This window comes from Sus scrofa, chromosome 3 (genome assembly GCF_000003025.6).
Source record: "Sus scrofa isolate TJ Tabasco breed Duroc chromosome 3, Sscrofa11.1, whole genome shotgun sequence".
Classification (NCBI taxonomy): Eukaryota; Metazoa; Chordata; class Mammalia; order Artiodactyla; family Suidae; genus Sus; species Sus scrofa.
The window spans coordinates 10,194,946-10,221,944 of NC_010445.4; the positions used below are offsets into that span (position 1 = coordinate 10,194,946).

Below are 26,999 nucleotides of genomic sequence, written 5' to 3' on the forward strand. Positions count from 1 at the left end.
TTCAGTCTGTAGGTTGCTATGGGTAGTATGGAATATTCTGACAATATTTCTCCAATCCGTGAGCATGGAATATCTTTTTATTTATTTGTGTCTTTAATTTCTTTCATCAGTATCATAGTTTTCAGTGTATAGATCTTTCACCTTCTTGGTTAAATATATTCCTGGGTATTTTATTCTTTTTGATGGCAATTAGAATTGTTTTTCCTAATTTGTCTTCCTGATAGTTTGTTATTAGTGTATAGAAACACAGTTGATTTTTGTGTATTGATTTTTTTTTTTATCCTGTAATTTTATTAGTTCTAACAGTTTTCTTTTTGGTGAAGTCTTTAGGGTTTTCTTTTCTTTCTTTCTTTTCTTTTTGCTTTATTTTTATTGTTAGGGCTGCATCTGCAGCATATGGAGGTTCTTAGGCTAGGGGTCCAGTTGGAGCTACAGCTGCTGGCCTATACCACAGCCACAGCAATGCAGGATCTGAGCTGCAGCTGCGACCTACACCACAGCTCAAGGCAATGCCAGATCATTAACCCACTGAGCACTGTGCTGGTGGCATCTGGAAGTTCCCAGACTAGGGGTCCAGTCAGAGCTCTAGCTGCTGGCCTTGCCACAGCCACAGAAATGCCAGATCCGAGCTATGTCTGTGACCTACACTGCAGCTCATGGCAACGCTAGATCCTTAATCCACCTAGTAAGGCCAGGCATCAAACCCACAGCCTCATGGATATTAGTTGGGTTCGTTACCCCTGAACCACCATGAGAACTCCTTTAGCATTTTCTATGTATGGTATTGCGTGGTATGCAAAGAGAGACAGTTTTACTTCTACCTTTCTCATTTGGATGCCTCTATTTCTTTTTCTTACTCTGTCTAGGACCTGCAATACTATGTTGAATAAATATGGTGAGAGTAGGCATCCTTATCTTGTTTGTGATCTCAGAAGAAAAGCTTTTAGCTTTTTGCTATTGAGTATGATGTTAGCTGTTGGCTTGTCATATGTAGGTGGCCTTTATTATGTTGATGTACATTCCCGTTATACATGCTTTGTTAAGAGTTTTTTTTTTGTCATAAATGGATGTTGAATTTTGTCAAATGCTTTTTCTGTATCTCTCGAGATCATATGATCTTTATCTTTCATTTTGTCAATGTATCACACTGATTGGTTTGCAGATGTTGAACCATCTGTGCGTCTTTGGAACAAATCCCACTTGATCATGGTGTATGATCCTTTTAATGTATTGTTGAATTCATTTTGCTAATATTTCATTGAGAATTTTGCATATGTGTTCACCAGTGATACTGGCCTATAATTTTCTCTCCTGGTGGTATCCTTGTCTATTTTTGGTTAATGCTGGCCTCATAAAATAAATTTGAGTGTTCCATTTCCTGTTTTGGTTTTTGTTTTTTTGTTTTTTGTTTTTTTGAATAGTTTGAAAAGGATTGGTAGTAATTCTTATTCAAACGATTGTTAGAATTTACCAGCCAAGCCAGATGGTCCTGAATTTTTGTTTGTTGGGAGCTTTTTTTGGGGGGAGGGGAGATTTTTGATTCAATAATTTTACTAGTAACTTGTCTGTTGAGATTTTCTTGTTTCTTCATGATTCAGTCCTGATAGATATATTTCTAGGGTTTACCCATTTCTTCTAGGTTGTTTCATTTGTTGGTGTATAACTGTTCATAGTAGTTTCCTATATCTTTGTATTTTTTTGGGTATCAGTTTACTGTCTCCTCTTTCATTTCTGATATTATTTACTTGAGTTCTTTTTTTTTTTTTTTTTTTTGGTGAATCTAGCCGAAGATTTGTCTATTTTGCTTATCTTTGCAAAAACCGTTAGTTTCATTGATCTTTTCTATTGTCTTTATTTCATTTATTTAAGTCTCTATTTGATTTATTTCCACTCTGATCTTTATTTCCTCCCTTCTATTTTCTTTAGGCTTAGTTTGTTCTTTTTCTATTTCTTGAGGTGTAAAGTTAGGTAATTTATTTGAGTTTTTTTTTTTTTTTTGGTCTTTTCTAGGGCTGTACCCACAGCATATGGAGGTTCCCAGGCTAGGGGGTCTAATCAGAGCCATAGCTGCCAGCCTATGCCAGAGCCACAGCAATGCCAGATCCAAGCCATGTCTGCGACCTACACCACAGCTCATGACAACGCCAGATCCTTAACCCACTGAGCGAGGCCAGGGATCAAACCCGCAACCTCATGGTTCCTAGTTAGATTCACTAACTACTGCACCACAACGGGAACTCCGAGATTTTTCTTGTTTCTTAATGTAGGCATTCATTGCTATGAACTTCCCTGTTAGAACTGCTTTTGCTACATCTCGTAAGTTTTGGTATGTTTTATTTCATTTCATGTGTTTCAAGATATTTTTTGACTTCTTTGACCCATTGATTGTTCAGTAGTATGTTCTTTACTTTTCACATACTTGTGAATTTTTTTGTTTTCTTCTTGCAGTTGATTTCTAATTTCATACCATTGTGGTCAGAAGAGTTGCTTGATATAATTTTAATCTTCTTAAATTTATTTGTACTTGTTTTGTGGTCTAACATATGGTCTATCCTGGAGAATGTTCACTAATCACTTAAGAAGAATGTGTCTGCTGCTGCTTTGGGATGGAATATTCTGTAAATGTCTATTGAGTCCACATATGGTTTATGTTTAGTGTCTCTTTATTGATTTTCTGTCTAAATGATCTATCCATTGATGAAAGTGGGGTATCACAGCCCCATACTATTATTGTATTGCTGTCCATTTCTCCCTTTAGGTCTACCAATATCTGCTTCATATATTTAGGTGCTCCTATATTGGGTAAATATTTACAAATGTTATATTCTCTTATTAGATTGACTCCTTTGTAGTGACCTACTTTTGTGTCTATTACAGTCTTTGTCTTAAAGTCCATATTTGTCTGAATAAGTATAGCTGTCTGAGCTTTCTTTTGGTTCCCATTTGCATATCTTTTTCCATCCTTTCACTTTCAGTGTCTATGTGTTCTTACATCTGAAATTACTCAACTACCACATTTATATTAGACTAGTTTGAATTTTACTATATATTTACCTTTACCAGTGAGTTTATACTTTCATATGTTTTCCTGTTACTAATTAGCACCACTTTGTTTTAGCTTAAAGAAGTCCCTTTAACATTTCTTACAAGGCCTAGTGGTGATGAACTCCTTCAGCTTTTGCTTGTCTGGAAAACTCTATCTCTCCTTCAATTTTGAAGGACTACTTTGCCAAGTGTAGAGCAATTTTTGGTTGGCAATTTTTTTCTTTCAGTCCTTTGAATATATCATGCTACTCCCTCCTGGTCTGAAAATTTTCTGCTGACAAATCTGCTGACAGTCTTATAGGGATTCCCCTATAAATAATGAGTTTTTCTCTTACTGCCTTTAAGATTTTTTCCTTTCTTTTTAACTGTTAACAATTTAGTTATAATGTCTTGGCATGGGTTTCTTTGGATTTATCTTATTTTTTTATTTTTTTATTTTTTTTTTGTCTTTTGTCTTTTGTTGTTGTTGTTGCTATTTCTTGGGCCGCTCCCGCGGCATATGGAGGTTCCCAGGCTAGGGGTCGAATCGGAGCTGTAGCCACCGGCCTACGCCAGAGCCACAGCCACGCGGGATCCGAGCCGCGTCTGCAACCTACACCACAGCTCACGGCAACGCCGGATCGTTAACCCACTGAGCAAGGCCAGGGACCGAACCCGCAACCTCATGGTTCCTAGTCAGATTCGTTAACCACTGCGACACGACGGGAACTCCGGATTTATCTTATTTTTATTCACTGGACTTCCTGAATTTGGGAGTCTGTTTCCATTCCAGGAGAGGGAAATTTTTAGCCATTATTTATTCAAATAAGTTTTCTGTCCTTTCCTCTTTCTCCTCTCTTCTAGGACCTCTATAATGTAAATGTTGGATCTCTTGATGTTCCATAAGTCCATTAATATATCTTCACTATTTTCAATTATTATTATTTTGCTTTTCTGAATGGATGCATTCTACTGTCCTGTCTTTGAGTTTGCTGATCCTTTTTTTATGCTTCATCTAGTCTACTTTTGAATTGTTCTGTTGTATTTTTGGTTTAGCTATTGTATTCTTCAGCTCTGTCATTTCTGTTTTATACTTTCATATATCTTGTATCTCATAGTTGATTCTCACTTCGTGCAGGCATTCTTCTAACCTTGGTGAGCATCTTTAGTTCAAAAATTATTTTGAACTTTTTATCAGGTTAATCACTTGTTTCCATTTCATTATAGTGTTTTTGTGACATTTTATCTTTTTCTTTCATTTGGAACATATTCCTATGTTTCTTTGTTTTCCTTGACTCTGTGTTGGTTTCTATGCATTAGATAAATCATCCAACTCTCCTAGTGTTGAAGGAATGCCCTCATGTAAGAGATGAACCTTATTTTTCAACCCTTGCCTGGGTTGGTTATCTCAGGCTAATTGCAAGCTGGACCCTTAGGCAGCAGCTTTTAAAATATACAAATATAACTCATTCAAGGGAAGAATGGAAGAAGGGTGTTTCTGTCTGCTTTCTCTACAATGAGCCCTGGGCTGATAATCCAGTTAAGAACTGTTTGTTTACTACTGTTCTGTTAAACCCATGAATGCGAGCACCCCTGGCCACCTGCTTTCAATTCTTTTGGATATAGACCCAGAACAGAATTGCTAGATCATATGGTAATTCTATTTTTTACTTTTCTGAGGAAGCACTATACTGTTTTCCATAGCAGATACACCATTTTACATTCCCATACTTAGTGCATAAGCTTCCAAATTCTCAATAGCCTCACTAACACTTAACTATTTTCTGCTTTTTGAAAAAATAGTAGCCAGCCTAATGGGTGTGAGGTGGGATCTCATTGTAGTTTTTTCTTTTTTTTTATTGCATTAAAACAAAATAAAATTTACCTTCTCAACCATTTTAAGTGCACAATTCAGTAGTATTAAATGCATTCATAACAGCCATCACCACCACCTAGCCCCATAACTCTTTTCATCTTGTAAAACTGAAACTCTGTACTTATTAAATAATAACTCTTCATTCTCCTTTCCCTCGAGCCCATGACAATCACCATTCTACTTTCTGTCTTTATAATTTTGACTACACCTCATATAGTACCTAGTACCTCACATAAGTGGAATCATGCAGTATTTGTCTTTTTCACGAATGGCTTATTTCACTTAGTATAATGTCCTTGAAATTTATCCATGTTGTAGCATATGTCAGAATTTCCTTCCTTCTAAGGCTAATAATATTCCATTGTATATGTGTACCACATTTTGCTTATCTATTTATTCACTGATGGACACTGGATTGCTTCAGTATTTTAGTTTTATGAATAATGCTGTGTGCAACATGGGTATGCAAATATCTGAGACCCCCCCTGCCTTCAATTCTTTTAGGTAGTTATCTAGAAGTAGAATTGCTGGGTCAAATGGTAGCTCTATTTTTAATTTTTCTATGGGGGACCTCCATACTGTTTTCCACAGTGGCTGTACCATTTTACATTTCATCAACAGTGCACAAGGGTTCCAATTTGTCCATGTCTTTGGCAACAGTTGTTTTCTTCCTTCCTTCCTTTCCTTTTTTTTGAAAAAATTATTTATTTATTTAAAGTCAATGAATTTTATTACATTTATAGTTGTACAACAATCATCGCAACGCAGTTTTACAGCATTTCCATCCCAAACCCCCAGCCCATCTCCTCACCCCCAACCTATCTCCTTTGGAAACCATAAGTGTTTCAAAGTCTGTGAATCAGTATCTGTTGTGCTAAGAAGTTCACTGTGTCCTTTTTTTTAGATTCCACACGTAAGTGATAACATATGACATTGGTATCTCACTGTCTGACTAACTTCACTTAACATGATTATTTCTAGGTCCATCCATTTTGCTGTTAATGCCATATTTCTTTCCTTTTAATGGCTGAGTAATATTCCATTGTGTATATGTACCACATCTTTATCCACTCCTCTGTCAATGGACATTTAAGCTGTTTCCATGTCTTGGCTATTGCATATAGTGCTGCAATGAACACTGGAGTATATGTATCTTTTCAAGTCATGGTTTTCTCTGGATAGATGCCCAGGAATAGGATTGCTGGATCAAATGGTAATTCTATTTTTAGTTTTCTGAGGAATCTCTATACTGTTTTCCACAGTGGTTGCACCAAATTGCATTCTCACCAATGGTGTAATAGGGTTCCCTCTTCTTCACACCCTCTTCATCAGTTATTGTTTATATACTTTTTGATGATAGCCATTCTGGCCGGTGTAAGATGGTACTTCATAGTAGTTTTGATTCGCATTTCTCTAGTAATTACTGATGTGAACATCTTTTCATGTGTTTTTTGGCCATTTGTATTTCTTCTTTGGAGAATTGTCTGTTTAGCTCTTCTGCCCCTTTTTGGATGGGGTTGTTTGTGTGTTTTTTGGGTATTGAACTACAGAAGGTGTTTATAAATTTTGGAGATTAATCCCTTTTAAGTTGCTTCATTTGCAAATATTTTCTCCTATTCTGTGGGCTTTTCATTTTGTTTAGGGTTTCCTTTGCTGTGCAGAAACTTTTAAGTTTAATTAGGTCCCATTTTTTTTTTTTTTGTCTTTTTGCTATTTCTTTGGGCCGCTTCCACGGCATATGGAGGTTCCCAGGCTAGGGGTCTAATCGGAGCTGTAGCCACCGGGCTACACCAGAGCCACAGCAACACCAGATCCGAGCCACGTCTGCAACCTACACCACAGCTCACGGCAATGCCGGATCGTTAACCCACTGAGCAAGGGCAGGGATCGAACCCGCAACCTCATGGTTCCTAGTCGGATTCGTTAACCACTGTGCCACGACGGGAACTCCCTATTTTTGTTTTTATTGTCATTGCTCTAGGTGGTAGAGCTGAGAAGATATTGCTGTGGTTTATGTTGGAGAGTGGTTTGGCCTATGTTTTCCTCTAAGAGTTTTATAGTATCTGGTCTTACATTTAGGTCTTAAATCCATTTTGAGTTTATTTTTGTGTATGGTGTCAGGTAGTGTTCTAATTTCATTCTTTCACATGTAGTTGTCCAGTTTTCCCAGCACTACTTATTAAAGGGACTGTCTTTTCTCCATTGTATATTCTTACTTCCTTTGTCATAGGTTAGTTGACTGTAGGTGCATGGCTTTAATTCTGGGCTCTCTATTCTATTTCATTGATCTCTAGTTCTGTTTTTGTGCCTGTACCATTCTGTTTTGATGACTGTAGCTTTGTAATATAGTCTGAAGTCAGGGAGCCTGATTCCTCCAGCTCCATTTTTCTTCCTCAGGATGACTTTGGCTATTCTGGGTCTTTCTTCCTTTTTATAGTAGCCATCCTAATAGCTTTGTGGAGATATTTCATCATAGTTTTAATTTGCACTTCCCTAATTATTAGTGATGTTAAGCATATTTTCTTGGGCTTATTGACCATTCATATTTCTTTGTTGGAGAAATTCTGTTCCAATCCTTTACCCATTTGTTTTTGTTTTTTGTTTTTTGTTTTCTTTTGTGGAATTAGAAATTTATTCTTTAGACAGATTCCATTACTTATGCTATTGTATTCATTGGATTTTATCAGATGGTATCTAAGAGACATATTGTGTCTGCAGAGAAAAGCACTGAAAGGTTTGGATCTAAGTACCAGCCTAGCACTTGCCAGCTCTCTGATCTTAAAATTATCACTCAAATTCATTTCTCATCTATAAAATAGGATAGTGGCCCTATCTATTCCTACGCATTTGTTAATTGCATTGTTTTTTGGTTGTCATTGAGTTCTAGAAGTTCCTTATATAATCTTCATATTAACACTTGAGTAGGTATCTGGATAAATCAGATACATAATTTGTGGAGTTCCCGTCCTGGCTCAGTGGTTAACGAATCCAACTAGGAACCATGAGGTTGTGGGTTGGATCCCTGGCCTTGCTCAGTGGGCTAAGGATCCGGCGTTGCCGTGAGCTGTGGTATAGGTCGCAAACGCGGCTCAGATCCCGTGTCGCTGTGGCTCTGGCATAGGCCAGTGGCTACGGCTCCGATTAGATCCCTAGCCTGGGAACCTCTATATGCTGTGGCAGCAGCCCAAGAAATAGCAAAAAGACAAAAAAAAAAAAAAATCAGATACATAATTTGTAAATGTTTCCTCCATTCTGACTTGCCTTTTTCCTCTGCTAATTGCATCTTCTAATGCACAAAATTTCTAATTTTTATATAATCCAATTTATCTATGCCCCCCCCCATACACCTTTTTTCTTTTTTGGCTGCACTTGTGGCATGCAGAAGTACCCAGGCCAGGGATCAAACCTGTGCCATAGCAGTAACCCAAGCTGCTGTTAGTGACAGTGCCAGATCCTTAACCTGGTGAGCCACAAGAGAACTCCTATTTTTTCTTCATTGCCTGTGCTTTTGGTCTCACATCCAAGAAATAATTGCTTAATCCAATACCATGAAGCTTTTCCCCTATGTTTTTCTTCTAGGGTTTAATAGTTTTAGCTTTTTAGGTCTTCAATCATTTTGAGTTAATTTTTGTACATGATATATAAGGTGTCTTACACCAGCTTCCTTCTTTTACGTGTAGATATCCAATATTCCCAACACCATTTGTTGAAAAATTTGTCCTTTCTTCATTTAATAGTTTTTGCGCCCTCATTGAGATCGTTCGACTACATATGTGAGCAGTTATTTCTGGGCTGTCTATTCTATTCCATTGGTCTAAATGCCAGTATCACATTCTTTTGATTGGTATAGTTTTGTAACAATGTCAAAGGCTTGAAATTAGGAAGTGTGAGACCTCCAACTTTGTTTCTTTTTCATGATTATATTGGTTATTCGGGAGTTCCTTCAGATTCAGTATGAATTTTAGAATGGATTTCTATTTCTGCAAAAAAAAAAACCAACAACACTGTTGGGATTTTGATAGAAAGCGTATTAACTCTTTAAACCACTGAGTACTACTGACATCCTAACAATATTGAATCTTCTATTCCATGTACATTGGGTGTTTTCCCATTTATTTTGGTATTCCTTAATTTCTTTCAGCAACATTTTGCTTTTTTCAGGGTATATGTCTTTCACTTCCTTTGTGAAGATTATTCCTAAGTATTTTATTCTTTTGATGCTATTGTAAATGAAATTTTCTTAATTTCTCTTTTGGATTGTTCATCAGTTAGATACACAACTGATTTTTGTGTCCTGTAGCTTTGCTACATTCATTTATTCTAAAGTTTTTTTGTTTAAGATTTTCTACATGTAAGATCAAATTTGTGTCATCCGCAAACAGATAATTTTACTTCTTCCTTTCCAGTTTGGTTTCTCTCTCTCTCTCTCCCTCTCTCTCTCCTAATTGCTCTGGTTAGTACAATATTGACAGAAGTGGGTATCCTTGCCTCGTTCCTGATCTCAGAGGAAAGGCACTCAGTCTTTCACCATGGAGCATGATGCTACCTGTGGACTCTTCATATATGAGCTTTACTATGTTGAGATAGTTTTCTTCTATTCCACAGTTTGTTGAGGCACAATTTTGCCTTTTCCTTTTTCCTCTGTCCTCAGTACAGATGGAGACCAGCTGGTCACCTTCCTTCATGTAATAATCTTTCCTGCATTTTGGAGTGGATGCCTGAAAGGAGGCAGCTTCGGTTTTCCTTCCTTAGAGAACTTGCCCAAGTTGTCATCCTCTTTCCATTCATTTATCCACTCATAATGCAAACCTTTGTTGAGTCAGCACTGAGTACCAGACATGGGCATGGTGCCTTTCTGTTCACAAGAGGTGACACATATATTTTCTCAACCTTTACAGGAGCCGTCTCACATAATGATTCCTCTCCCCATATTCAAAGGCAAAGGTGAAGAAGGGCTTGCCCAAGGCAGAGCAAGCTCCTATAGCTCCTTGCCCTAATCTATTAACTATAGGCTGCTGCTGTTTCTGTGTCCTGACTCTAAGCCTTATTGCTAACCCCTGGGCAAGTGCCTCCTGAGCTGGCTCTGGTCAAGGTGGAAAGGTCCTGGGTCCAGCCCTAAAGTCTGTGTTTTCTCCTTGTGTTCACAGAGGTCCTGGACCTATGTCAAGAAGTGTAAAAACAACATGCGTCCAAACCGGGCCTTGGTGGCTCAGCTGTCAGAGTGGGAGAAGGTCGTCCTTGGAGACGCTGTCACAGACATCCTGGATCCACTCTACTGATCTTCTCTGTGGCCCAACCTCTCTGTGAACCTGGCTTGGGGGCTTTTTGTGGTTAGTGGGTCAGGGTGTATAACCAGGAATGAGAAGGCTATTGCCACCAGGAGACTCGTATCAGCCCCCAGAGTGGTTCTTCATATAGCACATGCACTCTGCTCAGGCTCAGCAAGAACCCCCATCCCTGGGGCCACCCCCACCGCACTCCTGAGGCTGCCTCTGCAGGAGCAGCTGGCTACCAGAGCAGCTGTCCCTCATGCCCCCCATAATGTGGACACTTTGGAGGCTGCCTGGTGGGAGCTCCAGCCTTGTGTTGGTCCACGGGGTGTCACAGTGCCCATCCATGGGCAGAGATCCTCCAGCCCCAGAGATGCCAGGCCCAGCCGTGGCTCAGACCCCAGGCTTCACAGCTTTGAGAAGCTCCTGACACAAGGGCATACCCCTGCCTCATCCCCAGTCCCAGCACTCCTCACTGTTTCCGATGGTCCATCACCTATATAGATTTTCTTTCCTTGCACTTCACTCATTTTTGCCTGGCTGTCTTCACCAAGAAGAGATGCCCACCCTCCCAGCCCCCACACCCAGGTTTGTAGAAATCCTCAGGCCTTAAAGGGAGTTTTCCTCAGAATGTGATGTTGAGTGCTGGCATGGCCCACGGAACAAGCCTGGAGTCAGGAGACGAGGGGACTGATGAGTAAGGCTGTCTGTCCATGTTCATTCAGCAAACATTCCCTGCCACCTAGGTAGGAATGGGACCGAATTGAAGTCCATGTCACCTCCTAGGTCTCTTTGTAGTGGGTTGGAGGAGCATTCTCACATGCCCCAACGGAAACCCAAGCCCTCAGGGAGTGGGGTTTTGCCAGAGGGGTAAGGGCTTTACAGGAAGTATAGGCTTTAATCAGGACCTGAACTGGGACAGAACCTAGGAAGGATGTGAGACATAGCTTAGGGACCTCCTGGTAGACAGGGCACGGCCGGGCCATTGGGAAGTTTACAGCAGGGACATGATGGGGATTAGCCCTGTGTTTTATAAAATTAGGGCAGTCTGGACGCTGTGAAGGGACAGTAGAGGTGAACTTGGGAGACTGGGAGATAGTAAAGAGGCCCCTGTAAAACTCCAAGCCAGAGAAGAGACTCAGAATCCTCCCCACCAAAGAGCAGCTTCCCAAGGACAAAAGTGTTTGAGGCAGGTGTCACCTCCTTGGGCTTTGGTTTACTTCCAGCATGACAGGCAACGACACTGCTGGCTGCACCACGGGGTTGGCACCACCCGTAGAGCCCCAGGCTAGGGTCTGCTGCCACCGCCTTCCAAGTCTGGGGACTGCTGGGCCAGCGCGACTCGGCACATGGCCCCGCCCAGGCCCCGCCCCTGGTCCGGATTGGTTCATGCAGGGGGCGGGGCCAGCACGCTCGCTGTCCCAGGCCTTTTCCCATTGGTGGTCGCAGCGGCGCGAGCCCGGAAGCGGACCGGGGCGGAGGGGGTGGAGGCGGTGGAGGAGGTGGTGGAGGCGGAGGTGCTTTGGGCGGGCCGGGGTTGCGGTGCTGTCCTCGAGTCTGGGCTCACCAGGCCCACAGCCTGGTAGCAATGAATCCCCCGCCTCCAGACCCCCTGGGCGACTGTCTGCGGGACTGGGAGGAGCTGCAGCAGGACTTCCAAGGCATCCAGGTGAGTGCTGATGCAGGCGCCCATTGGTCCCGAGCCATGTCTATCTGGCTCGAGGTCAAGGGTCAGGTAGCCCCAGGTCAGGCAGCAGGGACCTTGGGGTCAGGGGTTGGGGACCCTGGCGTCGCTTCTAAGGGCTGCGGGGCCTCGGATCCTGGTGTCCCAGGCTGGAACCTCCTCTGACTTCAAATGAATGTTCTGCGGCGGCACCTTTGGCCCGCGGGGCAGACACAACCCCGGATGCCTCCACTGGCCCCGGACGGACCTCGGGCCTCCCACAGTGGCCTCAGAAAAATAAATACCCCTCCCAGGAGTGTCCAAGCTGACTGGGGCCAGTCCGGTCAGTCTCTCAGCAAACACGCCTTTATCCCCGGCCTGGCCTGGCAGGTTGCTGAGCAGCACCTTCCCTGCCCTCGGGCCCTGCGGTTTGCGCTGAGTGCTGCTAGGGAGCAGCCCGGGAGGCAATCTAGCCTAGGCCAGGGGAAGTGGTGTTTAGGTGAAGCCCATGGCCTGGATGGGGGTGGGGCCAATCCAAGGTGAAGGACAGCGCCCACTGAGACAGGACCATGTGGCTGCTGCAGAGAGTGAGGGGAGAAGTGGGTGGACCAGACCTTACCAATAGATCTCATGCACCTGGCCAGGATTGGAGTCTCTCTGAGACCAGTAGGAAGCTAAAGGAGAAATTGTCTGGATCTGGCTGGTATGGGCCACTGTGCTGTTCTGTGGGGAGGCAGACAGGAGAGGGTGGTGGCTGGGGGTAGGCTGAGGTGGCCTCTCCTGGGCATGAGAAACAAGACCCAGACAGAGTAGAGCCCAGGCCAGCTGGGTAATTGATTAGGCCTTTACCTCTCCTGGACTGGTTCCAGCCCATTCCTGTCCACACTGAGGCCTGGCTGCCCCCTGGCCTGGCCAAGATGCTACCATTAGTGCTTCTCCCCAGCGCCTTGAGCAGAGCAGACCTGGTCTGCCAGCCTGGGCACCACCATCCTAGCCCTAGCCCCTTCCTGACCTTCCTCACATTGCCCCTTGCCCAGTCTCTGGGCTGCTGCTGCTTAAGACTCATCAGGGCAAAGTGCTTGGGGAAGCCTTGGGCCAAAGGTGCTGGGTGAAGGCGAGGGGAATGGCCTTAGAGCAGGAGGTCCCAGGGCTGAAGCCTGAGGACCTTTTACGTGGGAGGAAGATGCTGGGAGTACCGGACCAGCAGACGTCCTGGACCACCTCAGCATTCCCTGCACTTGCAGACTGTCCTGGACAGGATGCTCTGAGAGGGCCAGGGATGGCTTTTAGTAGCCTGCTTGGTCCAGAAGGTGGACCTATGGGTCTAGAATCCAGACTCAGGATAGGACAGAGAGGGGCGGGAACAATTAGTAGCTGGGCTGAGGCTAAGAAAACCTTCAGAGAACTCATGGTTTCTGGGAGGGGGGTGTTATGGGGGTTTCTGGGTTTGCAGGAAGAACCTTGTCTCCTTGCCAGCCTTGGGGAGAGAATAGCCTCAGGGAGTCCCCAGGGCTGGCACAGCTGGCTGCTACTTCTCCTATTGAGACCCTCCTAAGGAGCCCTAGGAGAGTCCATGCCCCGCTCCCTGCCCAGCAGGCTCTGGCTCAGGCCCCTAGCCACCCTGAGCCTTCCCCCAAACTGGTCCCCAGGAGACCCACCGACTGTACCGCCTGAAGCTGGAAGAGCTGATCAAGCTGCAGAACAACTGTACCAGCTCCATCACCCGGCAGAAGAAGCGGCTCCAGGAGCTGGCCCTTGTCCTGAAGAAGTTAGGACTTGCCCCCCATACTGTCCATGCCCCCTCCCCGATACGCCTGACCTTGGACTGGGGGCGGCTGTCTGACCTTGTGGGATGGAGATGGCGCTGACTTCTAGGTGTCCTTGGGCATGGCTTCTCCCTTCTCGGTTGCATTTGCCCTCCTGCCCCACAGGTTTTGGGTGGGATACCTGGGGAGCTGCTGCTCTGACTCTGGCTTCTCTGGTCCTACCTGCAGATGCAAACACTCCCTTCCATCCGAGGCTGAGGAGGCTGCGCAGGAGCTGGAAAGCCAAATCAAGGAGCGACAAGGCCTTTTCTTTGATATGGAGGCCTACTTACCCAAGAAGAATGGGTGAGACTCCTCTCCCAGGCTTGATTCACAGCCATTTCTGGGGGAGAGACCTGAAGCACCGCCCGTCTCTGCTTGGTTACCTGGACCCACTCTGGGCTGAGCAGTCAGACACAGTCCTACCTCAGGGACAGCCTGAATGACAGTGACAGCTCACTGCCATGGTGCTTCGTGGAGGAAGTATGGGGCGGGGGGCAGCACAGTGAGTACCTAACCCCCTGAGAGGTCGGAGCAAGCCCTCTGGAGTAGCCGATGCCTGAGCTGAGTCATAAATGATAAAGGGGAGTGAACCAGGCAGACACAGGAAGACAGAAACAGCAGGTGGTGTGGCTGGAGCTGAGGGTAGGAGGTGAGAGGTTGCAGTGAGACCAGAGTGGGAGCCAGCCTGCAGAGCTCCCCTCTGGCCCAGTGGGCAGGGGAGAGTGACAGGCCAGTTATGCACTCAGAGCAGCTGCCACCCCCGCAGAGGGCAGGGCAGAGTCCCAGGCTGAGGGAAAACAATGCAGAGACTGCAGGCAGCAAGATGACTGGGAGAGAACGTCACGGAAGGTGGGGAGGAAGGAGTGGCCAGTAGCTGCAGATCAGGTGGCCCAGGGTGGGTGGGCAGCCGGTCAGATGCGACGTGGAAGGGGAATGTTGCCTGGAAGTCAGGGTGACATTGGAGAGAGCCACGTCCCGGGAGGGTGGGGGTGGAAGGTGATATTGGGGGCGACAGAAGAGACTGCCCAGTTTAGGCCACGCTTCAGAAGCTTGGCTGGGAGTGGAAGGGAAGCCAGTAACTAGAACTCGGCATGATGGTTGAGGAGCGGCTTTTGCTGGGGCGTGTGTAGAACTTGGTGCGTGGGGAGATTTGAGCGTTTCTACCTGCTGAGAGGGGGGCCGGCAGAGGGAGAGACTCAGACGAGGTACTAGGCAAGGAGGGAAGTCCCTGGGGAGATGGGAAGGGGTGCGCCAGGGCCCTGGTCGTCTGGAATGAGAAGGGGTGCAGACACGACAGTGAGGATGCAGGCAGGGGAGATGTCACCTTCCCACCTTCCAGAGGGAGACAGGATGGAGGATTTGAGAGAGGGTTGGACCAGGCTACTGCTGGGAATGGAAGAGGGAGCTGGTGCTGATGCTGAGAGGCAGCCTGGCCTGAGCCCCGCTGTGCCCCATCACCCCTTTGCAGCCTCAGACAAGTCCCTGAACCACACTGAGCCTCGCACATGGCTTGAGAGGGAGCAAGAGCCCGCATGAGTCCAGCTGCCTGGTATATGCCTGACTCTCAGTCACCTCTTGGAGTTTCTCTGGCAGCGAAGGATGAGACGAGTTTAGATGATGGGGGTGATGGCCATACAAGGACTGGCACGAAAGTGGTTGACATGTCGTGGAGTGGGGCTTGGGGGCTCAGCTGGCTCAGGAAGGGAGACCTGGATCTGGAGGGCCTGGGCGTGTCAGGAGGGGAGAAGGGCCTTGTGGGTGGGAGGCTGGGGAACTGGGGGTCAGAGGACAGCCAGAAAGCCCTCTGGGTTGGAAGGAGGTCGTGGTGGCTGGCGATGGGTGTGGGTCGCTGCAGTGGGCTTGGGGCTCTGAGGTCACGGAACCGTCGGGCGGGCGATGGGTGGTGAGCACACGCGTCGAGTCCTCCGTCCAGGCCCGCAGCGCTGATCTGAGGTGTGGGCCTGCCTACCCAGAGTGGGACCACCAGGCTGCCCTTGAGGCCCTGGGGTGGGAGCTTGGTGAGGACGAGGGAGGTGGACCTGTTGGTTTTCTCGGGCGCCGGGTTCGGGGGCAGCAGGGAGAAAGGCCAGGTGCCAGCGTCTCCTAGACTCAGCCTGCAGCATCCCTCAGCAGAGGCTGTGGGAAGGCCGGGGAGGGGAGGATTCGGTGCCCTGTGGCTTTCCTTTCGTCTGGGGCCTCCTCATGCGGTGCTTCCTTCCCCAGGTTGTACCTGAGCCTGGTTCTGGGCAACGTCAACGTGACACTCCTGAGCAAGCAGGCTAAGTAACGTCAGCCGCTGGACGCCCCGTCCTCCCTGGCCCCTGCCCCTGCCCCTGCCTCCCCTTCCCCTGCCAAGCTCGGCCTTCAAGGGTTGCTCCCCCCTGCTGGCCCCGCGCCACCCACGGCAGGGTGTCTGGAGGCGGGAATGCCCGTGTGTCCCCCCAGGTTCGCCTACAAGGCCGAGTACGAGAAGTTCAAGCTCTACCTCACCATCATCCTCATCCTCGTCTCCTTCACCTGCCGCTTCCTCCTCAACTCCAGGTGGGCGTCCTGCCGTGCGGGGCTGGCCCGAGCCCCCCGGGCTCCAGCACCCACCCTCTGTCCTCCCCGCCAGGGTGACCGACGCCGCCTTCAACTTCCTGCTGGTCTGGTATTACTGCACCCTGACCATCCGCGAGAGCATCCTCATCAACAACGGCTCCCGGTGGGTGAGGCCGCGGCCGGGGCACGGGTTTCGTCCCCCTTCAGCCCCACGTCCTGTCCCCCAGCACTGATCCTGGGGACCGAGGGGACAGGAGTGACGGCCGCTTCCTGATACAGGATCAAAGGCTGGTGGGTTTTCCACCATTACGTGTCCACGTTCCTGTCGGGAGTCATGCTGACATGGTGAGTGGCTGGCGGGGTCCCAGGGGAGCGGAACAGGGCGCGATGGCGTCCCCGAGGGCCCACACCTCCCCTGGCCTCTGCCCTAGGCCCGACGGCCTCATGTACCAGAAGTTCCGGAACCAGTTCCTGTCCTTCTCCATGTACCAGAGTGAGTGTCTCCGAGGCCCCTCTGAATTAGGATTTGCCGGGAGGGGAGGGGACTGGGGCTCCAGCCCGTGCTGACCCCCCACCTCCGCCCCGGGCCGCTCCCCAGGCTTTGTGCAGTTCCTCCAATATTACTACCAGAGCGGCTGTCTGTACCGCCTGCGGGCCCTGGGCGAGAGGCACACCATGGACCTGACCGTGGGTGAGTCGGGCATGGCCGTGCCGCCCTGGAATGCTGACCGGGGAGCTGGCAGGGCAGGCCTTCTCCTCCTGACTGGGGTCTGAGTGACGGGGTCCGTGTCTGTCCCTGGCTGTGCCCACCCCCGCAGAGGGCTTCCAGTCCTGGATGTGGCGGGGCCTCACCTTCCTGCTGCCCTTCCTCTTCTTTGGACAGGTAAGTTGTACCTGTGTCCCTGTGCCCCTGGCTGTCCGTCCCCAGCTCTGGCTGGAGCAGGGACTGTGTTCTACTGTGTAAACCCCCCTCCTTCCTAGTTCTGGCAGCTTTTTAACGCACTGACGTTGTTCAGCCTGGCCCGGGACCCTGAGTGCAAGGAGTGGCAGGTGAGCCGGGGCCCCTGGAGAGGCTGCCGGGCCGGGGGTGGGCTGGTGGGTGGGGACCAGGCTGGCTTTGCCCTAACCCCAATTCCTCCCCCAGGTGCTCATGTGCGGCCTCCCCTTCCTCCTCCTCTTCCTCGGCAATTTTTTCACCACCCTGCGGGTTGTACACCAGAAATTCCACAACCAGCAGCACGGGGGCAAGAAAGATTGAGGCTGGGCGGGCCCAGCTCCCCACAACACCCCCGACCCGGAGGGGGCTTCTGTATCTCGTGTTGAGGGGTGGGGGCTCCCCTCATCCGGGGAGGTCTCGTCTGCTCTCCCTTGGGTTTTGCGGGCTCTGTCGGCCCTGAAGGCGGCGCTGGAGAGGAAGACCTGGGCCTGTGTCCCCGCCCTGCAGGGAGGTGGGACAGCAGCCTCAATAAAGGACCGGAGGCTCAGGTGGCTCGGTGTGTATTCTCCCGAGGGTGAGAGAGGAGCTTGGAGGCTCTGGGCCACCACTGCACAAGGCCTAGGGACTGCTGAGGTCTCTCTGGGGTCTGCACAAGCAATACCAGGCCAATACAGAAAACAGAACTTTATTCCAAGGGCCGGAGCTTATTTAAAATTATTTACACTCATTGAAAATCACAGGGAGGCCAGGCCCCACTCAGCTGAGAGGAGCCCCTTCTGTTCAGCCCCGGAGGACCCCGGGTGTTCATCAAACCTCAGGCCTGTCACCCCGGCCACGCCCCCGGGGGCGGGGGCGGGAGGCACAACTTGGGCCTGGAGCCATCTCCTTCTCATCTCCGGGACTGCCTCCCTGGGCAGAGCCCAGCAGACGCCCCTCCCCGGGGCGGCTGGCAGAAGAGAGTGAGGAAGTGATTAGGATGGGGAGCGAGTCTGGGGCGTGAGGGCAGAGGCGGCGGCCGGCGGCTCCTAGCTCCACACGTCCAGGGAGTAGCGGCCCTTGGTCATCAGCTTCTTGACATAGTCCACAGCCTGGGCGTGCTCCATGGGGCCCTGCTCAGCCACGATGTCGCAGAAGGTGTTCTGCACGTCCCGTGCCATGTTCCGAGCGTCCCTGGGGGCAGAGAGGAGGTGGCACTGGGGGCCGCGCCAAGCGCTCCCACCGCCACAGCGAGCCCGCCGCCGCCTCCCCGACGCCACCCTCCGCCCGCACGCACCCGCAGATGTAGATGTGGGCGCCCCCGTCGTGGATCAGCTTCCACAGGTGCTCCTTGTCCCTCTTGAGTAAGTGCTGCACGTAGACCTGCGGGCGGGGGCACCGTGAGGAGGGCCACTTGCCGCCCGCCGCCCACCACCCGCCCCGGGCCCGGCCGCCGCCTCACCTTCTGGGGCTGCTCTCGGGAGAAGGCCACGCTGAGCCGGGTGAGGGCGCCCTTCGCGTGGAACTGGGCCAGTTCCTCGCGGTACAGGTAGTCCTCGTCAGAGCGGCGGCAGCCGTAGTAGAGCAGCGTCTCCCCCACCTCCTTGCCTGGGGTTGCGGAGGCCGGGATGAGTGGGCGCCCGGGTCCTCCCCCCACCCCCCGCCGCTCTCCGCCTCCTGCCGCCCGGGGTCCCCCCACCCCCGCCACGCACCCTGCTCCTGCAGCCAGGCGCGCTCCTGGATGAAGCCGATGAAGGGGGCCACCCCGGTGCCCGGGCCCACCATGATGACGGGCGTGGTGGCCTTGAAGGGCAGGCGGAACTGGGACTTGCGCACGAACATGGGCACCAGGGCCCGGCGGCCGTTCTCGCCGGCCGGCTCCTTGGCCCGTAGCCAGCTGGTGGCCACGCCTTTGTTGACGCGGCCTGACTTGGTCTCATACTCCACCACCACGGCGCAGATGTGCACGGAGTTGGGGTGCACCTGGGGGCAGGAGGGAGCGTGCCAGTGCCCCGGGCCCCAGGGTCCCCTTCACGCGCCCAGCCCTCGGCAGAGGCGGCTCCCCTGGCAGCCCACAGTCCCCCGACCCACTGCCCCGGCACCTCCGCGGAGCCAAGCTCCCGGGCCTCCTACCTTGGAGGACGAGGCGATGGAGTAGTAGCGGGCCTGGAGGCGCGGCAGCAGCTCGCACAGGTGGTCGATGGGGGGCCGCAGGGACGGGTAGTCCTGCAGGATGGCCAGGATGTGCCTCCGGGCCTCCACCACCCAGCTCAGGTACAGCTCCTGGGGAAGGGGCAGATGTGGGTGAGCTGCGGGGGCCCGGGCAGCGGCTGGGCCGCGGGGACCGGGGCCGCGGGCGCCCACCTTGCCCTCGCCGGAGGACGAGGCCATCTTGCGCAGCTGCTCCTGCTCCGAGGGCTCGGAGGCGTACTGGGCCAGCTCGTAGAGCACATTGGTGCGCGGCGGGTTGGTGATGTCCAGGTAGTAGGTGAGGGCCGTGCGGTAGGTGGTGGGGCAGGGGAACGGGTGCCTCTTGTTGGACTCCTCTGCAGGGACAGGGCAGGCGGGGCTTAGCGTGAAGCCTCCCAGGGAGCCGGTGGCCCAGCCAGCGCTGGGAGCGGGGCCAGCTCTTTCTGGTCCTTCCTCGGCCTTGGGACAAAGTCTCAGCTTTTGGCTGCCCTCAAGCTTTAGGCTGGACAGGCAGTCCTCATCCGAGGCAGGACGCTGCTGGGGGAGGCCTGGCAGTCACGGCCCCGTCCAGGAGACTGAGCCCGCGGGGGACCCCCCCTTGCCGAGAGCTGCTGGGACAGAGGGTGCAGGGGCAGAACCCGCCCCCCCCCAGGTGTGTGCTGCCTGCCTGTGGGCCGGACCTGGTCCTCTGGGGCCTCAGGACTGTGCGAGGCCTAAATGGGGCCTTCAGCTGTGACAGCAGGGCCACCTCCAGGTCAGTTTCTGTGCTGGACGCATGTGGAGGTCTGTGCGTGGGGCACACAAAGGCCAAGCTCCTGGGCAGTAGCCAGCACATGCAGAGGCAGCAGCTGGCACAGGCTTCCTGTGAACCCTCTGCCGGGGGCCTTCCACTGCCAGTGAGCAGGTCGACCCTACTGACCCTCCCTGCAACCAGGCCAGAGCGGGACTGGACACAGGAGCAAGCCCACCTCTTACAGGCATGACTGCAAGGGTGTTTATTCCTGGGCACCGAAGACCTGCGAAGGCCGCCGGGCCACATGGAGAGGGGAGGGAAGGGCCTAGCAGAGGGCTGCTCAGCCTTTAGGGGTCTGGGTCTATTCTGGGGGCGGGAGTCGTGCTTCTTACTGAAGTATGACCTCCATCCAGTGCCTGCCGGATTTTCCTAACCTGAACGCCCTCCCTCCCCAGCCCCCCACATCAAGGAGCAGGTGTTTCCTGCACCCAGCACGCCTGTGTGGGCCAGAAACCAGGCTCAGGCGTCGCACTTCAGGTGTGGGCGCTTCTTTTAAAGCCCCACTTCTGTCTCAGTTTCTGCGCCTCCACAGCCCTCTCTCTGAGCAGCTCTTCACAGCGAGGGGCTCCTCACAGGGGCTCACATTCTCTTTATGGGGAGAGTGAGCACCAAACGGCTCCCCAGCAAAGTCCTGCCTCAGATGGCACAAGGGATGGCCCCCCCAACCCCCCGCCAGGGCCCCACTGTGCGTCTGCTGCTGGATGAATTCGGATAGAAACCCGGCCCTTCGCACTGCTGCTCAGGGCTGACTCCAGCTGGTGAGAAGGAGCCCAGGCTAGGGCACTGCGGACAAGGGTGGCTGGGCCCCGGGTGGGTGGACAGCAGGGCTGCCCAGGGCTTCATGGAGAGAGGCTCAGGCCTGGCAGCCCCATGGCACACCAAGCACCCTGCATGGACCTGGAAGGCTGCGAATCGTGGGCTCAGACCCCTGCGTTCATGGGTGAGGAGACCCGGGAGCCGAGAGAGGACCTTCGGTGGCCAGCTGTGCCCTCTTCCCCTCAGGATGGGGGCTGGGTGGGCAGTGGGGCTGGCTCTGGCTCCAGGGCCCCCCCCCTCCAGGGAAAATGGCAGTGGGGGATGGGGGATCCCCAAGGGAGAGAGTCCAGACCCCACAGCTATTTTTGCCCCCTGTCCCTGAGTTTGTTCCACAACCTGAAACTCTAGGGTCTTGGGAATAAGAGCACTAAGGCGCCATTGAGGCTAAACAGAAGCTCAACTCTGGGCCCTGCCAGGGCGCCTGTTCCCACCAGCGGCCCAGGCCCAGGCAGGGGCGGAGGCTGGACCTCAGGACTCACCGTCAAGATTGTTCAGGGACATGACGATATCCAGATCGGTGCCCAGGATCTCGCCAAGTTGGTTGACCAGGGCAGAGTCGTTGGCCGGGTACACAGCCACGTGGTCCCCAGATTCATACCTGGGGAGACTCGAGGCTCAGGAGGAGGGTGGAAGGCAGCTCTGCACCCCAATAGGAGGCCCACGCGAAGGGCCTGGGGAGAGGGGCTGGCGGCAGCTGGTACCTGATTTTGGAATCTGAGATGTCCAGTTCCAGGTGCATGAGGTGTCGCTCGGTCCCCTGGTTCAGCTTCCGGTTGGTGGTGACGACAGCCAAGAACGGGTTCTTGGCGTCAAAGGGGCTGGGTGGGGAGAGCAGTGCGGTGACCGGCCAGGGCTTCAGACTGTACCTCCCCGCCCCCAGCATGGGCAGCCTCCCCCAGGGGTGGGGGTGAAGGGCAGTCGAAGCAGTGCTCGTGGCACCCGCGAGGTGGCAGAGCTTGTCCTCAGGGTCCCACTTACAGACATGGAAACTGAGGCTGGTCCCTGAAAACCTGGGGGCCCCCCGCACACCCCACCGTCGGTGGGCTGAGCACAGGGACGGCCAGGCCCTAGAAGGCGGCTCCCGGGCCCAAAGAGGCCTGGGTCCCGAGTGACTGGAGCAAAGCTCCTCGGCTACACGCCCGGAACCGGGAGCAGGAGGGGAACGTGCACTTTGGGAAGGCACCGACACGTCGGGCTTCCCGGCCACCGCGGCCGCGGGCTGCCTAGAGCAGGGTGCCATCTCAGAGCCCGGGGGTTCAAGGACTTTCCTGGGCGGCTCCAGCAGGAGTCTGGGAGGCACCCAGGGGCACGTCAGGGGCCCCAGAGAGGAACACTAAGTTTTTGGACAAAAAGGCCAACTGTCGAGGCCGATTTTAAGGACACGAACCCTTCTGCCGAAACGCAGCCTAGACCCAGAGCTGCGCTCGCCAGGTGCTGGTCCAGGCGCTGGTGGACGCCCCACCCCGGGATGTGTACGGGCCAAATGAGGTCCACACAGAGCGAGTGCCTGTCTCCTCAGTGGCCCGCGGGACCACGGGGATGGGAGGGGACCCAGGGCCCACCTAAGCCGCTCCAGGATGAGGGCGGGCGAAGGAGGCCCATGGACGGGCCACACTGTCTACTCACGGCTTCTGGTTCTCATAGCTCTTCAGGCGCCCCATCTCGCCCGTGTACACCACGGCCGTGTCCATGTCTGTGTGGACCACGAGCTCATACTGGCGGATGCTAGCAGGAGGAGGAGGAGACCCAGGTGAGGGCGGCGGCTGGCAGGGCCGGGAGAGGGGAGGGGGGGGACTGGGAGGAGACGGGACGTGCCCTGGGGGCTGCGGGACCAGACGGGACCCACGAGGAAGGAGGTGTGTGAGCGTGGGAGGCAGGAGAGCCGGGACGCGGGCGGGCTGGGCAGCCTGGCTCCGGCAGGCCCGAGGTGGGGAGGTGAGGAAGCCTGCCTGACGGTTGCTACTGTGCAAGCCCACGGGCCTGAGCCTCTCTGGCATCCGGACCGAGCCTCCTCCGGCCCCAGCACCCCCAGGCCAGCCTCCCGCCCTCGGGAGGCCCCGCCCACCGTGGCACTCACCTGGACTCCTCTCCAGTGGCTTCCACGCCGAAGTGCTCGCACACGGCTGGCCAGAACTGCTCTCGCCACGTGATGAAGTCCTCCTCGAGGCTGGGGACGAGAGGGGATGAGCCGGGCCCCAGGGAGCCCAAGCATGGCAGCGAGACCCTGAGGGCGCGCTGACTACCCCCAACAGCCTGGTGCCAGGTGGGGCTGCCGAGCCAGCCCGGACTCTCTCCCCTGGTAACCCCTAAGCTCGAGCGTTCATCTCACACCAGCCTGCCCAGTGACGTAGCCCAGGGCACCAGGAAGCATCCAGAGGGTCTGCAGCGGCCGCGGGCGGCCCCTGTCGGAGCTGGATGAGGCGGGAGGGTGTGGGGAATCGCCTTCCCTTCCTGGTGAGGCGGCTGATGGAGCTGCGCCAACACCACGGCTCTGCCCTCCCTGAGCTGAGGCCCCTGACAGACAACAGCGATGCGTGTGTGTCTGCACGTGTCCACACAAGGGGAGGGACACTCACTTGCCGTCGTCGTCGCCCAGCCCCAGATCAAAGATCCGCTGGGCCCCGAGCTGCTCCAGCCGCTTGTCCACATACTTGCCCATGGCATTGAAGTGCTCGTAGGTCTTGTTCCCAAGGCCGAATACCTGCATGGAGGAGGGGTCGGCAGTCAGCGGTCCCTGCCACACCTTGCACTGTGAGGCCCCAGAGGCAGCTTTATTTCGGTGACCTGGAGCCCAGGCCGTCCAGAGCCACGTCGGCCTTGACCTTGGTGGCAGCAGGGTGTTCACCGCTCGGTTTTCTTGCCCAGCCAAATCCAGGTGAGCCCACCACTCCTCTTTAACCTCCAGCAGCAAATGCCCCCTGGAGCAGAGCGGGGCTGGGACATGGGGAGGAGCTCTTAGGGCCCAGCCCTAGGGTGGAGGGAGGGTCGCCCTGTGAGTTCCCCACAAGGCCATGGGCTTGAAGCCCATCCTGGCACCTCAGCCTGCCCTGGCTGATCAGAACAAGGTGCACACTGGAGGAGGGCTCCTTGGACATGGGGTTCCAGAGGCTGCCGCAACATGGGTGACTCACCGCATACTTGACTCCAGAGAGGTCCACGTCTGCCTCCTGCAGCCAGTCGTAGAAGTCCTGGGCATTGTCAGTGGGGTCCCCCTCGCCGTAGGTGGCCATGCAGAACACTGCCAGGGCGTTCTCGATCTCTGGCAGGCTGCTCAGGTCAGACTGGGGAGGCAGGGACAGGCCCAGTGACCATGACTGGGCCTGCTGCCAACACAGGTGCAGATGGGCGTGTCCAGGGTTCGAGTGCATGGGGTGCGTTTCAAGGCAAAGGGAACAGCCCCAGAAGAGCACAGCTGAGGGCCTGGGGTGTTGTCAGTTTCCCAGGTACAAGCTGACACTTGGAACATGGTTCCCTGGGCATCAGCCTTGGCCACGGGAGAACCTCATAGTGCCATAAGGTCCCTGGGGCACAGCAGGGCCTGGGCTTGCACGCATTCCTAACCAGCTGGCTGCCAACTCCAACCCCAGGCTGCAAGAGAGGGGTTGTGGGGCCCCCACCAGGACCAAAAGCAGAGGACTGGAACGGGGGTCTGGTGTGGGAGAGAAGTGGCTCGCGTGGGAAGCAGCTGGCACTCGGGGGAGAGGGGTTCTAAGGGAAAGTTCATTCATTGTGTTGGAGCAGCAACAGCCCACATGATGGCTGGCAAAGGCTCCACCAGGAGAGAAGCAAGAAGGTGTCTCCCTGGGGGCATCTTCCCAGGGCAGCCTGACAACCTGCTCCCGCCAGCCTCGCCCGCCCTGGGTGCCTGAGGATCGCCTCCTCCCCCGCCTCTGCCAACTGCGTCCACCTTGGGCGCTGGCCCGGCTACCCCAGAAACAGGCAAGCAGGCTGCTGGGAGTTTCTGAACAGGAGAGTGAGCCCAGTGAGCTGGCCCCCGACGGCCCTCTGAGTCAGGCTGCGTGCGGCTGGGGCCAGGGCACAGGGACCGAGTCCTGCACACGTCCTGTGCTGACCCGAAGGAGCCGTGTGCTGAGGACGGCTGACGGGAGGGATCCTGCAGCTCCCAGTGGGGGCCTTTCCCCCTGTTCTCAGGCTCCCCCGGCCTCTCCCCATGCCAGACATGCAAATCTACAGCCTCACACCAATGCCCGGCTCGGGGGTTCCTGGAGATGGTCTAACACCCCTCCCCTTGGCAGACGGCAAGGAACAGGGTGGGGCCGGCCCAGGGGCAGAGCGGGCTGAGTGCCCAGATCCCCGACTCCTTCCAGCTCCCACCCCCTGCAGTTCAGGAGGTGGGGGGCTGAGGGGAGATGCGAAACAGTTCTTCTCCTGACCTGCTGGGACCCTTTCAACTTCTAAGCTACGGCCAACCCACGAGGTGCCCGCCTCCCTTCTGCCTGCACCTGCCCGGCACTGGGAAGCCCACAGGCAGGAAGGCGCGTGGGTGGTGCGGGGAGCACCCACGTGCACAACCCGGCCACCTGTTCCTAATGTCCCTAAAACGGGGGCCACCCGGCTACTGGAACCAATGACAAGAGATGCCTATTCCCGGCTATGGCTTTGGCGACCTCGGCCCTTCGGGTGTCTCCATGACCCAGACACAACGTCCCTAGGGCTGTGAGGCAGCCCTGCGGGACAGGAAGGTGCCGGGCGAGGCGGGCGCTCACCAGGTCATACTCCTCGGGGTCCGCGGCCATGCCCCGCATCCCGTAGCGGTGGGCGTCCTTGGACAAGCGGTTGGCGAACTCCTCCGCCGTCCCCGTCTGGGAGCCGTAGAACACGATGATGTTCCTGCCCTGGAGACGCCAGACACGCGGGGTCAGCGAGCGGCCAAGAGCCGCGGGCTCCCCCGGAGGCTCACAGTGACCGCAGGGCCGGTGAGCCCCTCCACGGCACCCCCTCTCCTTCCTGCGTCAGGCCCTTCCTGAGGCACTCGCGCCAGCCCCTCGCTGCAGCGGGTGGGGTCGCAGGCCCCCCAGCCGACTGGCTGGAGCCAGCAAGGCCCCCTACACACAGCTGCTCAAAAGCACACTCTGGACAGAGTCTCAAATGACGTGTGAAAAAAGCAGAAGTAACATTCAGTTAAAAAAGCGGTGTGCAAAAACTATGTATAGCATAACCCATTTTTTTATGTACCCACCCCACATCTGTGTGTATGCATGTCGTTTAGACATATACACACGCAAAGGAAAAGAATGGCATGAAATAGGAGTTCCCCAAATGGGGAATTTATGTACATTTTTCTGGATGTTTACAAAAGTCATACATATGCTTTATAATAAAAACCTAAACCTATGGACCAGCTCGCACACACCTCCCCGCCCTCCGCCCTCCGCCCTCCTCACGTGCCCTTTGCAGCAGCTCTGGAAGAGCCCAAACGCTACTCCCCAAACTCCCTGAAACCAGGGATGCAGCAAATTCGATCCAGCCGACCGGAGGCACTCTGCAAGAGCCGGAAGGTGGACGCGAGGCCCAGGCTGTCATCTGGCCCCTTTGTGTGGCCGTGAGGTTTCTCTGCAACAGCCTCTCAGGGCCCCAAATGCCTGTAGGGGTCTCTGGTTTTGCACCGAGCCCCAACCGACAGGTCTAAGTGGCAAAATAAAGCGCAGGGATTACAATTGCTATATTCTCATACCTTTTACGTTCCCTGAATTTTCTAGAAATCATTTTAAAAAGGAGATCTTTTAAAATAACCACTATAAAAACTACATAATAAAGGAAAAAATGCTTATGATATCACATTATGGAAACAAATCAAGATATGAAACAGTAGCTAAACATGTGCGGTAGCATCGAAACATAGGAAGTACCTAGAAATAAGCCAGACAAGAAGCATACGAGAAGCTTCCGAGTGACAGGGACGCAACCAACTGGGAAAACACCCTGATTCTGCCCAGGAAGACGCAACACACACGATGTCAGTTCTCCCCCATCAGGACAGGACTGCCACACGACCCTAAGAAAACCCTGAACTGCTTTTTCATCCACAATGTGATCCTAAAAGTCCTGTGGAAAAATCAGCAGGCGTCCATCCACTGTAACAGC

At 53.3% G+C, this 26,999-nt stretch overlaps 3 protein-coding genes across 19 annotated transcripts in view; 2 read left to right on the forward strand and 1 right to left on the reverse strand.

The window, feature by feature from the left end:
• Window positions 1–17,666, forward strand: part of STYXL1 (serine/threonine/tyrosine interacting like 1) — an 81,104-nt gene extending 63,438 nt beyond the window's left edge. For all 11 annotated transcript variants that reach the window (XM_021086296.1, XM_021086298.1, XM_021086301.1 and 8 more), the window contains 7 exons: window positions 10,048–11,839; window positions 13,483–13,944; window positions 15,865–16,345; window positions 16,462–16,527; window positions 16,614–16,675; window positions 16,781–17,232; window positions 17,327–17,666. In XM_021086296.1, the coding sequence (XP_020941955.1) occupies window positions 10,048–10,179 (132 nt within the window). In that variant the 3' untranslated portion in view covers window positions 10,180–11,839; window positions 13,483–13,944; window positions 15,865–16,345; ... (2 more) ...; window positions 16,781–17,232; window positions 17,327–17,666. The remainder of the gene's footprint in view (window positions 1–10,047; window positions 11,840–13,482; window positions 13,945–15,864; window positions 16,346–16,461; window positions 16,528–16,613; window positions 16,676–16,780; window positions 17,233–17,326) is intronic.
• Window positions 11,636–17,667, forward strand: TMEM120A (transmembrane protein 120A). The gene is made up of 12 exons (XM_021086295.1): window positions 11,636–11,839; window positions 13,483–13,601; window positions 13,828–13,944; window positions 15,865–15,924; window positions 16,087–16,182; window positions 16,256–16,345; window positions 16,462–16,527; window positions 16,614–16,675; window positions 16,781–16,873; window positions 17,001–17,065; window positions 17,164–17,232; window positions 17,327–17,667. Exons 1-12 carry the CDS (start codon window positions 11,759–11,761, stop codon window positions 17,438–17,440), a joined length of 1,032 nt encoding a protein of 343 aa, XP_020941954.1. The 5' UTR covers window positions 11,636–11,758; the 3' UTR covers window positions 17,441–17,667.
• Window positions 17,789–26,999, reverse strand: part of POR (P450 (cytochrome) oxidoreductase) — a 59,451-nt gene continuing 50,240 nt past the window's right edge. For 6 of the 7 annotated variants that reach the window (XM_021085556.1, XM_021085553.1, XM_021085554.1 and 3 more), the window contains 13 exons: window positions 25,622–25,750; window positions 24,026–24,175; window positions 23,471–23,595; window positions 22,972–23,061; window positions 22,521–22,619; window positions 21,596–21,712; window positions 21,374–21,492; window positions 19,460–19,641; window positions 19,229–19,378; window positions 18,808–19,078; window positions 18,558–18,703; window positions 18,393–18,478; window positions 17,789–18,289 (listed from right to left, as the gene is read on the reverse strand). In XM_021085556.1, coding sequence (XP_020941215.1) covers window positions 18,145–18,289; window positions 18,393–18,478; window positions 18,558–18,703; window positions 18,808–19,078; window positions 19,229–19,378; window positions 19,460–19,641; window positions 21,374–21,492; window positions 21,596–21,712; window positions 22,521–22,619; window positions 22,972–23,061; window positions 23,471–23,595; window positions 24,026–24,175; window positions 25,622–25,750 — 1,809 coding nt within the window. In that variant the 3' untranslated portion in view covers window positions 17,789–18,144. 7 annotated transcript variants of the gene reach the window in all.